The sequence below is a fragment of the Epinephelus fuscoguttatus genome, linkage group LG20, assembly GCF_011397635.1.
Source record: "Epinephelus fuscoguttatus linkage group LG20, E.fuscoguttatus.final_Chr_v1".
NCBI classification, from domain to species: domain Eukaryota; kingdom Metazoa; phylum Chordata; class Actinopteri; order Perciformes; family Serranidae; genus Epinephelus; species Epinephelus fuscoguttatus.
The window spans coordinates 34,784,342-34,799,359 of NC_064771.1; the positions used below are offsets into that span (position 1 = coordinate 34,784,342).

A 15,018-nucleotide genomic window follows, 5' to 3' on the forward strand; every position below is an offset into this window, starting at 1 on the left:
TCAAGTTATGTTTAGTATGACTGTTTAGATAATGATTGAATTCATCACGTAACGTTGCTACAGCAGCTGTGTGGTCGACTCATCTGATGTCAGTGGGAAGTCAGCAAGTTAGCGTGACTGACCTGCAGCTGTTTTATTACAATGATATCACATCATGTGGCTAAACATCAATATTTAACTTGTCTGTAAACACGATTTCTGTTTCTCTTTCATTTGCAGTCACTGACCCCGCGTTACTTCACATCATCATCAAAGTCTGTCTTTTGTGATTGTCTAGACTGAAAAACTTGAGATATTAACTCTGCGCATTTAACATTTGTTCAGAAAATACTGACCACAGCTCAGATTTTTCTTTTTTCATTGTCAGCTATAACACAAGATGTTTGAAGTCACCTGCACAAACAAGCGGCTGACCAGAATTAATATTTCTTTATCTATTAATTGTTTTATTTGTTGACATTATTTTGATTATAATTGTTTTGAATCTAACTCAGATTTGTGGATGTTCTGCTGTTTGTCAAATTTAAGCTCAATCACACATCCCTACGCCACAAACATAACCCTGGTATTTATTTTTACCTAAAACCAGTTAAATACCAGAATCTGCTTTATAAGTTTCAACATGTGGAACATGTGTGTTATTGTGGATGGTGGGATGTTAATTGTTTCCTCAGGTCATTAAAATTCTCTGAAATTCTACAGAGGACATGACCTCAGTGTCCTCAGTGGTAGCTGCAGTGTGGTCACATTCAGGTGCTGTGAGATGAAATTAACAGTGTGAAGGTCAGAAAGTGGCTCTGAATGAACATTTGGACGCAAAATGCAGGATCACCATCAGAGCAAACAGAGTGAACACACAGAAGAAAAAGAGTGAGAGAATAAAATATAAAACCAGGAAATTAAAAATTTTAGATGATAGCTGCAGATCCCTCTGAAACAATCCTCAATATAGACCTGTGGTTTCCAATCTGGGGGTCTGGACCCTCTCAAGGGGCCGCAACATAAATCTAAGACTCTACAAAATCTGGATAATTTTGTCTTTTTTCCATTGAAACACTTTTACCTCAAACGGACACAGCTCTGTTTCAAACGCTAACGAGCCAAAAAGGTTGAAACTATTGAAACTACTGAAGACGAGAAGCCTGGCTGTAATCTGTTCAACAGGAAGCTCATTATCATTCTCCAGAAGGGTGGAGCTAAAAGACACGCAGGCTAACACAGGAAGTGAAGCCCCTGGACAGTATAAACAAGACCAGTTACAGTGGATGAGGGTGTATGACATGACAGCACGTCCACAACTTCACACACTGGTTTCATGTTTGTATCCATGGTTACAAACCCACTGACAGATTTGTCACTCAACAGTCAGGGGCCTTTTACAGGACACAAGTCCTACGCTTTATTAATCATGTTTTACTGGGTTGCTTTTCTTTCCCCTGACTGTGCTGGAAATTGTACGTATTATCACCTCCTGAGAGAAAAATGAACATAATTAATGCATCCTGCAATAAATCCTCCCTTAATGAAGATCATATTGTTCAGATTTTTCTTAATTTGAAACTGTCATTGTCAATAGAACCAATATTTTGGCACCACGTTGACGCCAAAATTCTGAAAACATGTAGGTGCTCTTTTACCTCTAGTACGACAGTTACCAGGGATGCAGTTCTTCCAGACCTGAAGTGTCCTAGTTTGCTGTTAAATACCAGAGTAAGTTGAGCGCCTACCAACAACAACACATGGAAGATGGCGACAAGTGCCTCTATAGAAACACCTCCACCTCAACTCATAGTACAGAAGTGTTGCTTGCTCGTCATCAGATACGTACAGACACAGATGGAGCCATTTGTCCGTACTCTGCATCCATTTTGTCCATATTTGCGCACGTTATCTGAAAGCTTTTGGATACAGATACTGTGCCACCACGGATCGTGAAGGCAGTGTCGTGTAGTTCAAGCAAAGACAATTTAAAAAGACATTTAAAAATGACGAAACACAACGAATCAGTGATATAGTGAAAAGAGTTCTATGATCACATGTAATGCTGCCGTCGTTAAAATGTACAACATTCCAACCTCCTCCACTGTCTCCACCTTTGTTGTTGTGTACAACTTTGGACTCTGCCCTCGAGTGCCGTCTATTGGCCATAATAAAGGACACATGGACGTACATGGGCAGTGACGCTTACAACGTTTGAAATGGACATATCTACTTCCATAGGTAAATTGAGTATATGTACAAGTGCTCAACAACAACGAAGGAGAAATGTGTTTATATACTGTCGGCTATATATTAATACTCTTTTCCTCACACACAGACTAGCGCTTTGTGTAACTTTGTGCAGATCATCAGAGATTATTAATAAAAATTTAAGTTTAATTTAAATGTTCTCACCTGCAGAGTTCCAATGGAGTCCTCCAGGACTGGCAGCGAGCCGCCGCCGCTTCCTGATGTTGACGCCACTGTGGGAGGTGGAGTCTCCAGCTGACAGCACTGCAGCAGAAGCAGCAGCAGGGGTGGAAGAGAGGATGGGGAGGAGAGACGTAGCCAGAAATGGCATCTCCTTGCCCAGTGCAGGGGTGAGGAAGGTGGAGTCCCTGTCCGATGACCTGCAGGGATCGAAGAGCAGATTTAGGGAAATCACATCAAACTTATTTTTCAGTTGACAGTACAGTTTTTCTGCAAACTGTATCTGCTGATGAAGATCATGCGATACGATCAAAAGCTCCTGAACAATTTAACTATGGACAATGAAAAAGACCTTGTGAGGAAACTTTGCAGCATTGTGATTAATTAAATAGTAAACCTGACACTGGGAATCAAGTTTACAGTACAACAGTAAGGACATCTTAAATGGCTGCTACTGTATGCACTGTGACTGTTCATGAAGCGTCCTGTTGGTGTCTATAAACAGAGTTCATACATGTACGTCAGGTCATCCTGATACCTGGACTCTGAGACGATGTAGCTGCGGCTCCTCCATGATCTTCTGACCTTACGGCTTCCCTTCTTTTTCCTCCGCAAGACAAAGTCTAACAGCTGAGCCCAACTCAACATCTGTCATCCACACGTTTCACCAAATAACATCAACATTACAAATGACACCTGACGCCTCGACCACAGTCCCAGTCAGAGGTTGTTTTGTTTCAAAACTACAGAAAAAGGTTTCATCAGGGTCCGAGCAGGAAACATAATCACACATGACTGAAGTGAAGGTCCACAGCTGAAGGGAAAGGTCCTCTCGGTGTGCAGTGCCCGACAGGAGTGTTACCTTACCCCACTGTGTGTGTGTGTGTGTTATCAGCAGTCAAGTGCTTCAGATATCACAGTTTATCCAGCAGAGGCTGATCAGTCAGGACGCCTTTGTGTCAAATGAAAGGAAACCTTCAATGAAACCATGGAGGGGGAGACTAGTGTTGCATTTATTTGCAGTAGGAAAATCCAGCCAATTCTGCCAACATCTTCTACCTAAAACATCCGGGGGGCTCTGTGAGCTATTGTTGTCTGAACTCTTCTCTGGCTCAGACACATGAAAGATTTGTGTGAAGCAGACTGACAGATCCCTCCAGACCTGCTACAGGTGCTGGTATTTCAACAACAAGATTCAACTGCTGTATTAGTTCATTTAAATGTTCTGTCTGCTTCATCCCATTAAGTAAAAAAGAGCCACAATGCATTAAAAGCAGAACAAGCTCAGATTAAGAACACTGATTAAACACAGGGTCTGACAAAATCCCTGATGAAACACACCTGCAGATCACATTAGACTGCAATGTTTTTGCAGAGTTTCTAACTTCGATACAATACCTTGAACTATAATTACCGCTTTCTGGTTGTTTGGCCCCACGAAGCAGTCAAGTTGTTACAGTCTCCATCCATGTCAGTGAAAACATGGATGCTTCACACACAGAAGATCTATACAGTCAGCACAGCTTCAAGAAGAGTCACCAATTCAGTATCTGACCAAATGTCTCCCCTTCTGTTCCTGAGATATGATGTTAAAACATGATGATGTCACAGTCAAGCTGACCTTTGACCTTTTGGATATAAGATGTAATCACTTCATATTTTTGTGAAATTTTGTCATAATTCTTGACTTATGGCTAAAAACATGTTTTTAGATATCACAGTGACTTAAACCTTTCACCTCATCCTTGAGTCAAAGTGGATGTTTGTGTCAAAAGCTCCCAGAAATTTCAGTTATTCAACATTCTGATCCAACAGAGATCTTCTCAAGACACTGTCAAAGTTTCCTGGGAGCTTGTGAAACAGCGTGGGGATCTTGTGTCTGACTCCTGCCTTAGCTGATTTTCTGATCCAGCACCAATTAAAACATTTTTTGGATGTGCATTCCCTCCACCCTCCTTGGTCAACATCACACAGAAACACAACAACAAACCTAAATCTTGCTGCCACAGAGGCAAATCTCCAGAGAGCGCAAATATGCTGCTCTTCTAGCTCAAGTCAGAAGTCAGCCACAGATCTGACTGAAAGGAAGAGAACACATAACACCTGCCAGAACAGGCTTTAAGATGATATTTCTTGTCAGTAGAGGAATAATTGGCCTTGTCAAGCATGTCAGACATGTTTAAAACCTCCTGTCCAGAGAATTGAAAGTTTGGCTCCTGGTCGATGGAATGGAAAACTTTCCTTTTTATCTGCTGATCTTTCAATAACCAACAAGCAGCCCAAACAAATGTTCCTATACATTCTCTGTACTTCCACCTAAAAAGCCCTCACAGTCATAATGACTGCACTTCCTCATATTAGCAGTACATTTCCCCCACATCTATAAACACCAATGTTTCCCCTCAGGCTCCCTGCAGGCTCTTGGCTTATCGCTCCCTACATAACTGCCATCACCATGGTGCCAGACAAATACTTTACGAGTTACAACAACGGAGGAACAATGTTTCTGCTGGCTGGAGGAGGAGAAGTCTCTGGACTGACCACAGCTCCAACACATCACTTTATTTTAGGTAACCGGTGCAGCTGAGACTCTACTTAAACACCTTTAAATAAAGACACATGGTTGCCATCAGAACCATTATCTTCTACTGGAAGTGCAGTCTGTGGTCATTTACTGTAAAACATTCTAACAAGCGATCTGAGGGAACACTGTGATAACCTGAGCTACCTCAAACAACTTTCAAGTCTCCGTCTGCAAAGGTATTTTCTTGAGGCCTCAGTATGCTTCACATGAATGACTTGTCTGACTGTCGTGCATCTAAAAACCCACACACACTTTTTTGGCAAGATGCAGCAAGACTGATGGAAACACTACAGTGACCAGCGTTTTTAGGGAAATACTGAGCCTTTTTGAAAAATATATATTCATGTTCTGAAAGATTTACATCCTCAATAGGAACCAATGGGCTTAGAGCTGAGAGCCACAGATAAGAAGATGAATAGTACTGAGATTAGTTAACAGGAAGTTAAACATAGAATGTTTCCAGCCTTGTCTTCTTAACTAAATTATTAAGGGAAGTTTTATGACCCGATTAAAATCACTTCCGTCAGATTTTTTCTGTGCAATCAAATATACTGTTTATTTATTTATAAACTTTATCTATTTCACAGTAATCAGTGTGTAGTTGCTGACATGTTGAGGCAGAGGGTACTGTCTGTAGCTCTGGTTGAGGGTGAGAGGCTGTCAGCAGATAAACAGAGACCCTAAAAAATGGATCATGGGGAGTACCACCAGTTGGTCCAGGAGCTTCTCCTCCATGATGGACATTTCAAGTGCTGCACTTTTCTGCTTCCACGCCTGCTGTTTTCTGTTGAGATGGAGGTAACTGTGGTTTGTAAAGTCATACAGCTCTGGGTATCCAGCAACGGCTACCACCAATTTCTCCTCTATTGTTAACCAACTGTAAACTTGTTGTCGTGACCACCACAGAAGGTCCGCCTCTCAAATCATCTGATTGGACTCCCACCATCTATTGCCTCTTCAATAATCAGTATGATCGTCAGCTGTTGCTTCACATGAGCAACTCTGGGCTTATGTCAAAGAGACATCGTTTGAAAGTGTGGTTCAAAATAAAAAAATATAAATAAATAAATAAAAACTATGAAAATAGCAAAATAAAATAACAATCTGTGTTCACCATGTAATTCAGATGGACTCCAGAGTTTAATGGGTTCTTCCCTGGCCTCTTATACACCCTTGCACAAAGATTCATGAATATCTGACCTGTAGATTACCTGCAATCCTGCTAACAAATAAACAAACTGACCCAACAATATAACCTCCCTGGTGGAAGTAATAATCAGCATTTATGTGAAGTATACTCTGAAGGAATAAAACCAACTTAAAATCTTCAGCTGACCTTTAAACTTGATAACCAAAGACTTACTTGAGCAGTGTGTCAGTCTCTCCTGGATCGCTGCAGGTGGAGCGACGGGAGTTAGAGGCCGGGGACGAGGAGGAACAGGAGGAGATCGGCCGGGAATTGGAGGAGTGGTTGGATGCATGTGAGGAAGAGGAAGAGGATGAGGAGGTATGGGTGGAGTCCAGGGCCCTGGGCAGCAGTAGTGAGGACGGCATACACAGCCATGTCTCCAGGTTGGAGAACTTGGAGTAGCTCAGCATCTCCAGAACACTGCGAGAGAAGAGACACAATCCTAAATCCTTCAAACTACAAACTGGAGCTGCAGGTGGCCAGAAAACTTAATTAAAAGACCTGTTGTTAAAAATAAAAATGTAAAAAGATAAAGGGGATGTAAAATGATTTACATTCTCTGACACTGTGTGGGAGGCTGTTTCAAGGTGGAAGAGCAATAACCGGAAAAAGTTCCATCACCTTTAGTTTTTCAGCCTTTTGACCTTAAAGTCCTGAGGCTCCTCCCAGAGGGCGGAGGTCAAACCACCTCCTTACAGACAATGATCTGCTGAATAGCCCACAGCTTTACTGTTCTGATTCACCCTCACCACCTAAACTTCAACAGCCACATTATGACAATGACACAGTCAGCCTGTCACCTTGAGAACATATCAAGGATAAAAGGATCTGACAGCTGCAGCTGATTCAGATCGCTACCGCTCAAGTCCTCACAAAGACCAGAAAGTAGATCACATCACTGCAGTTCTGAGGTTTTCACACCAGCTTCTTGTCTGGCAGAGAATCAACTTCAAAATATTACTGTTAGTTGACAAAGCACTGAATGGATTGGGGCCCAAATACGTTTCTGACCTTCTGCTACACAATGAACCATCCAGACCTCTCAGTTCTTCTGGGACAGGTCTGCTTTGCGTCCCCAAAGTCACGACTAAATATGGAGAAGCAGCGTTTAGTTTTTATGCTCTACATATCAGGAACAAACTCCCAGAAAACTGCAGGTCTGCACCGACTCTCACTTCTTTTGAATCAAGGTTGAAGACTTATCTGTTTGCAGCTGCCTTTTACTAAATCAAATATTCATTCATTCTTACACTGCACAGTAATGTATTGTTTTAAACTGCACTGTAACTTTTATTCTTTTATTCTATACCAGTCTTAGTATATTTTAACTTTTTATGCTTTATTCTCTAGTTCTTTCCTTTAAAGAGGCAACAGACAGCATCTTTTCCTAAATACAGTACAGGCCAAAAGTTTGGACACACCTTCTCATTCAATGCGTTTTCTTTATTTTCATGACTATTTACATTGTAGATTCTCACTGAAGGCATCAAAACTATGAATGAACACATGTGGAGTTATGTACTTAACAAAAAAAGGTGTAATAACTGCAAACATGTTTTATATTCTAGTTTCTTCAAAATAACCACCCTTTGCTCTGATTACTGCTTTGCACACTCTTGGCATTCTCTCCATGAGCTTCAAGAGGTAGTCACCTGAAATGGTTTTCCAACAGTCTTGAAGGAGTTCCCAGAGGTGTTTAGCACTTGTTGGCCCCTTTGCCTTCACTCTGCGGTCCAGCTCACCCCAAACCATCTCCATTGGGTTCAGGTCCGGTGACTGTGGAGGCCAGGTCATCTGCCGCAGCACTCCATCACTCTCCTTCTTGGTCAAATAGCCCTTACACAGCCTGGAGGTGTGTTTGGGGTCATTGTCCTGTTGAAAAATAAATGATCGTCCAACTAAACGCAAACCGGATGGGATGGCATGTCGCTGCAGGATGCTGTGGTAGCCATGCTGGTTCAGTGTGCCTTCAATTTTGAATAAATCCCCAACAGTGTCACCAGCAAAACACCCCCACACCATCACACCTCCTCCTCCATGCTTCACAGTAGGAACCAGGCATGTGGAATCCATCCGTTCACCTTTTCTGCGTCTCACAAAGACACGGCGGTTGGAACCAAAGATCTCAAATTTGGACTCATCAGACCAAAGCACAGATTTCCACTGGTCTAATGTCCATTCCTTGTGTTTCTTGGCCCAAACAAATCTCTTCTGCTTGTTGCCTCTCCTTAGCAGTGGTTTCCTAGCAGCTATTTGACCATGAAGGCCTGATTCGCGCAGTCTCCTCTTAACAGTTGTTCTAGAGATGGGTCTGCTGCTAGAACTCTGTGTGGCATTCATCTGGTCTCTGATCTGAGCTGCTGTTAACTTGCCATTTCTGAGGCTGGTGACTCGGATGAACTTATCCTCAGAAGCAGAGGTGACTCTTGGTCTTCCTTTCCTGGTCGGTCCTCATGTGTGCCAGTTTCGTTGTAGCGCTTGATGGTTTTTGCGACTCCACTTGGGGACACATTTAAAGTTTTTGCAATTTTCCAGACTGACTGACCTTCATTTCTTAAAGTAATGATGGCCACTCGTTTTTCTTTAGTTAGCTGATTGGTTCTTGCCATAATATGAATTTTAACAGTTGTCCAATAGGGCTGTCGGCTGTGTATTAACCTGACTTCTGCACAACACAACTGATGGTCCCAACCCCATTGATAAAGCAAGAAATTCCACTAATTAACCCTGATAAGGCACACCTGTGAAGTGGAAACCATTTCAGGTGACTACCTCTTGAAGCTCATGGAGAGAATGCCAAGAGTGTGCAAAGCAGTAATCAGAGCAAAGGGTGGCTATTTTGAAGAAACTAGAATATAAAACATGTTTTCAGTTATTTCACCTTTTTTTGTTAAGTACATAACTCCACATGTGTTCATTCATAGTTTTGATGCCTTCAGTGAGAATCTACAATGTAGATAGTCATGAAAATAAAGAAAACGCATTGAATGAGAAGGTGTGTCCAAACTTTTGGCCTGTACTGTATATCATGATGAAAATAATGTGGGTTGCACAGGGTAGTGTCCACAGTAAAATCAGACTATCAGCGTTTACATAGGTTTCTTAGTGGCTTTGCAATCTTTTTAATAAGCTTCTGCCATTGGGGGCGAAATTTCGCGGAAAAAATCTGCTTTACGGCAGGAAACGCGTCATGTATTGTGAAATTGGTCGGTCAGCCAATCAGGGACTGGAGCGGGTCCTTATGAGGAGTTGGGCATGAGATAGTTGAGTCACGAGCACAATAGCAGACGGACAAAGTTTGGAGACAAGTGTAAAACAGCCTAGCAAAAGAAAAGGAGCTCCTCTGTGTGAGGAGGCAAAGAAGAGCAAAAAGGAGAGTGATAAAAGAAGAGGAAAAACAAGAGTAAACCTCAGTCAGGCGTTCAAGAGATGGAGGGAGCTCCGTGACCAAAGAGGCTTCAAAACCCATGTCCAGCTAGCTTTCTTTCTAATGGATCAGTAAGTAACACGGCTAAATGTTAGCTAGACCAGAGAGGACTGTACTGTACTGGCTGCTAGTTCATTCCTAGCTGGCCAGCATCGCAAATTGCCGCAACCAGGGAGTGGGTAGCGAGTGTTGGTCAGCTGACATCCTGGTTGCCATTCTACGGCAGCCCTTGGACAGTGATACTGTGCATTTCGCTATAATTATTTGCATTACTATCTGTTTTTTCTTCAGATAAATCTGATAATTGTTGCTCGGTCTCTTTACTCATTTATTTAGCAGAGTGTCCACACACCCTCTCTTTCTACATATACACAGAGGTATACTGGTGGCTTTACAGCCTACATTTTATTGATTATCTCTGATCCCCATGGTCAATTTGGTCGTTGCGACAGTGCGAGAAAAAAAAACGAATCCTATCTGTTGCCTCGTTAAACATCCTTTTTTAATGATTCTTTTGCACCGTGTCTTGATGCTTTTGTTATTTTAAGTGGAGCACTTTGAATTGCTTTGCTGCTGAAAGGTGTTATATAAATATATTTGCCTTGCCTCACCATTCTTCTCCCTCCTTTTCCGCAGTTATTGCACCTAAGTTTTAACCATTCAGAGCATTCTGACCTACATTAAAATAGTTCAGAACCCAAAAAGTTGGCTTCCAGCTGGAACCAAGATAAAGCATGTTTTCTTTGACCTGAATACAAATCATGACAACATCAGTAGTGTGTAATCAGTGCAGGAAATAAATACAATCTGCCATCTTGCTACTACAGTTAACTTCGGTTGAGCATTGTGCAACACTTTCCGTTGATGACAGATCCTTGACAACAATGGTTCTGCTCAAAACTAGTAAAAACATAGCCTGGTTCACCGGATAGCACCTGAGGTACGACTGTTCTTATTATCAGCTAATGAATTAATTCCATTTTTGAAGAATCTGTGATTTTTTTAGTTCAAAAATGGCAAAGAATTAATAAAGAACTGAATAAAAAAACATTATCAAAGCCAACCTTCTGATAAACCCTTAAGAAAAAAGTAGCAAAGCTTCACAAGCCACAGCCAGCAGATTTTTACTATTTTTGCAGGATAAAATATTTTGAAAAACAATTATCAAAACTGTCACCAAATATTTTTTTTTTAAGTTTTGACTGTAGCCAACAGAGACCAGCAGCAAATTCGGCATATATGGTAAACCCTAGTCTGCACCACCAAAACCTACAGAAGCCAAATGTGACGTAGAGGTTAGGATCAGTTCCTAACTTCCAGAACACAACCAAACGTACTGAAATGCAGCCACAATTAGCCAAGCTGACAACCTGGGATGACGCAAGTGCACAACTATTCAATATAACCATTTCCTATGGACAGAAATATTCGTAGTCTATGGCCCAAACACAATACAGCAGCGATTACTCAGAGTGAGTTACCTCTCCTCTCCCACTCCTGGGATGTCATCTTTCTCGTCTTCGTTTTGGAAGACGCAGGAAGTCTTGGAGTCTCGCGATGACAGCAAAACACAGGAGTTATCAGAGTCCACGGACATCTTCAGCCATATCTGTCAGGAGAGGAGAATGGGTCAGTAAACAGGCCAAACACAACAATACCGCTGTTACACAAACACTGACAGCTTTCAAAGGACCCTGAAAACATAAGGCAGCAAATTATTATACAGGTGAACTACAGGTAACTAAGTCAGCAGCCTGATTCACTCCACAAAGTCAGTTAGTGGGTAATGTTAGGTTTTAGTTAAGATAGCTTGTATTTTGACTTTGTTTTATGGCACTTGGCTGTAACATTAGCTCATTAATTAGTTAGTTGACCAGCTGGTAACATTAGCATATTAAAAGTTGATTAGCTAGCTAATAATATTAAGTTATTAGCTTTCTAGTACCATTAAATTGTTGATGAGTTGGTTAACTAGCTTGGAGCACAGTTTTGTTATTTAGTATGCTAGCAGGTGTTATTAGCTTGTTAGTTCGGGTCCATGTCATTGGTCTGACAGCCCATTGGTCCGATATCCCATTAGTCCGATGGTCCGCGGTGCTGAACGGCTCCCGGTGGGCGTATTTCTACCTTGATGATGCGCCGCGACCAGCTCTGAGTCAGCTGGGAAAGGCTTGAGGCGAAGCAGGCTCACAGCTTATGAGTTTGTCACTTTCTTTTTCATTTTAACCCACACCATGATCTTTTCCTGACCCTAACCAGACCTTAACCACAGGGCATCATGATGATTTCGGAACAACGGGACTTTGGAACGATGGGTTTAATATGGTCGGAACAATGGGATGTCAGACCAATGGGCAGTTCCCGTTAGTTCCAGAGTGCTGTTAAAATTAGTTTTGTAATTAGCTTATTAGCTAGCAGCTAACATTAAATTATTAGTAGTTGGTTAGCTAGCTAATAATATTGGCTTGTTAGTTATTAGCTTTCTAGTAACATTGGCTTGTTGGTCAGTTGGTTAACTAGCTTGTAACATTGCCTTGTTAAGCGGTTAGTTAGCAGTTATCAGCTTAGCTTGTTAGTTCCAGACTGGTGGTAAAATTTGCTGTCAATTAGTTGGTTAGCTAGCAGGTAACATCAGCTTGTTCATTAGTTTGTAAACTAACTGATAACATTAGATTATTAGTACATGGTAAGCTAGCTCATGTATTACTGGATTAGGTAATAGCTTGCTAGTAACATTAGCTTGTTAGTTGGTTTACAGTTTGGTTATCTAGCTTGTAGAATAACTTGTTGTGACCTTCAGTTAGTTCCCAACATTACCTTGTAGGCTAGCTGATTATCTACCTTGTAAAATAGCTAGTTGGTAATGGTTATTAGCTTCTAACAATACCTTGTTCGTTAGATGGTTAATACCTTGAAAATTAGCTTGTTAGCGGTTGGTAACTGTTACATAGCTCCCAACATTAACCTTATCTTGATAGCTAAGTTGATTATCTAGCTTAATCTAAATTAAAATATAGATGGTTAGCTGTTGCTTACTGTTAGCTTGCTCCCAGCATAACGTTGTTAGGTAGTTGCTTATCTACCTCGAACAATAGCTTGTTACCTTACCTTACCTTATTATTTTTTTTAATGGTTGGTAACCTTTAATTAGCTTCTAACATTAATGTAAATTAGATGGTTATCCAACTGAAAAAACAGCTGGCTAGCTGTGGCTAACTGTTGGTTTGCTCCCAACATTACCTTGTTTGCTAGTTGGTTATCTATCTTGAAAAATAGCTAGGTAGCAGTCAGTAACCGTTAGTTAGCGCCCAATGTTATCTTGTTAGCTAATTTGTTATCTACCTCGTAAATTAGCTTGTTAGTGGTTGGTAACTGTTAATTAGCTCCAAGTATTTACCTTACCTTGATAGCCAATTGGCTATCTACCTTGAAACATAGCTAGTTAGCAGTCGGTAACCGTTAGTTAGCTCCCAATGTTATCTTGTTAGCTAGTTTGTTACCTACCTTGTAAATGATCTTGTTAGCGGTTGGTAACCATTAATTAACTCCAAACATTTACCTTACCTTGATTGCTAGTTGGTTATTTAGCTTGAAAAATATAGCTAGTTAGCAGTCGATAACCGTTAGTTAGCGCCCAATGTTATCTTATTAGCTAGTTTGTTATCTACCTTGTAAATGAGCTTGTTAGCGGTTGGTGACCGTTAATTAGCTCCAAACATTTACCTTACCTTGATTGCTAGTTGGTTATTTAGCTTGAATTTTTTGTGTGTGTGCGTGTGGTCGGAAACTTTTAATTAGCTCCTGACATTACCTTGTTAGATGGTCATCCAACTTAAAAAACAGCTGGCTAGCTGTTGCTAACTATTACTTTGCTCCCAAAATTAACGTTACCTTGTTAGCTGGTTTGCTACCTAAGTATACTTTGTAAATTAGCTTGTTAGCGGTTGGTAACCGTTAATTAGCTCCCAACATTAACCTTACTTCGACTGCTAACAGTTAGTTGGTTAAAAATAGCTAGTTAGCCGTTGGTAACCGTTAATTAGCTCCCGACATTAACCTTACTTCGACAGCTAGTTGGTTACCCACCTTAAAAAATAGCTAGTTGTTGGTAACCATTAATTAGCTCCAAACGTTACCTTGTTAGCTGGTTTGTTAACTTATCTACATTGTAAATTAACTTGTTAGCAGTTGGTAACCGTTAATTGGCTCCCGAAATAACCTTCACGTTACTTCAACAGCTAGTTGGTTATCCACCTTGAGAGGTAACTGTTAGCTAGTTAGCCGTTGGTAACCGTTAATTAGCTCCAAACATTACTTTGTTAGCTACTTTGTCATGTACCTTGCAAATTAGCTTGTTAGCGGTGGGTAACCGTTAATTAGCTCCAGACATTACTTTGTTAGCTAGTTTGTAATATATCTTTAACTTGTAAATTAGCTTGTTAGCCGTTGGTAACCGTTAAGTACTGTTGCAATTAAGCAACAATGTTTCTCCTGCAGTCATTTAGAAATGCGGTTAAGCTGTGTGTGTGAAGTGTTTAGGGATGATAATAATTGGCATTTAAATTGTATTTATTTGTAATTTGTAGTAAATAATTAGAAACAAATCACCCATAGTGTCAATGCAGCAGGAAAAGGAGGGGTGGTACTAATGTGCGACCACACGTGGCTAATGTTTTGGCTAGTCAGTCATTAAAAGTGGAAACACCCGCGGCCGGAGCGATTAAAGCGACACACCAGTTAAACCAGTAAAAAAACCACATTGAAACACAGTTTAAATCCTATTTAAAGCGCATGTCAGCAAACGTTCAAACACACAGCACTATTTATAGCCTCCGTAAGTTCTCTCTGTGCTTTCAAACATCGGTTTCGTTTATCCATCAGTCTCCATTCAGTCAGCTGTCCCTCAGCTCCACAGCTCACTGTCACACTGTGTCCGTGAAGTTGTTTCCTCACAGCTCTGCAGAGTTAAACACACACACCACAGCACAAGTAACCAAGAGGAGTTTACCGTCTTTGAGTCCTCTTTCTTCTGCAGAAATGTCGCTTCTTCTTCGTCTTCTTCTTCTTCTTCTTCTTCTCCTTCTTTCCCCAGAGCAGAAACATCTGCTCACACTGGGCTCCCGCCTGGTAACGTGTCTTTGTCCTGCCCCATGTAAAACATCCCAAAATACAGTGAGCCAGGCCGGACTGAGCGGGCTCAGATTTCACTGCGGTTAACTCACCGCACAGACGCCCAGTCCCACATCTGGGAGCGGCCGAGCCTCAATACTGTCCTGACTCACACTCAGCAGCAGTCAATTAACTGGCACAGTCTGTAGGATGGTCCAAAACAAGCTGCTGCTGACACTGTAAACAAGTGTGAGGCTGGTATAATGAAGGTGTATGAACATCTACAGTAAAAATTACTAC

The 15,018-nt window shown here is 41.2% G+C and overlaps 1 protein-coding gene across 2 annotated transcripts in view; it reads right to left on the bottom strand.

The window, feature by feature from the left end:
* Window positions 1-14,804, bottom strand: part of ankfn1 (ankyrin repeat and fibronectin type III domain containing 1) — a 162,153-nt gene extending 147,349 nt beyond the window's left edge. The window contains exons 1-4 of one of the 2 annotated variants that reach the window (XM_049563232.1): window positions 14,618-14,804; window positions 11,091-11,218; window positions 6,357-6,602; window positions 2,395-2,609 (exon numbers count right to left, since the gene is read on the bottom strand). In XM_049563232.1, the coding sequence (XP_049419189.1) occupies window positions 2,395-2,609; window positions 6,357-6,602; window positions 11,091-11,206 (577 nt within the window). In that variant the 5' untranslated portion in view covers window positions 11,207-11,218; window positions 14,618-14,804. Of the gene's footprint in view, window positions 1-2,394; window positions 2,610-6,356; window positions 6,603-11,090; window positions 11,219-14,217; window positions 14,338-14,617 lie in introns of those variants that run through there. The other variant, XM_049563233.1, reaches the window with a different exon arrangement.
* Between the last annotated feature and the right edge of the window lie 214 nt (window positions 14,805-15,018).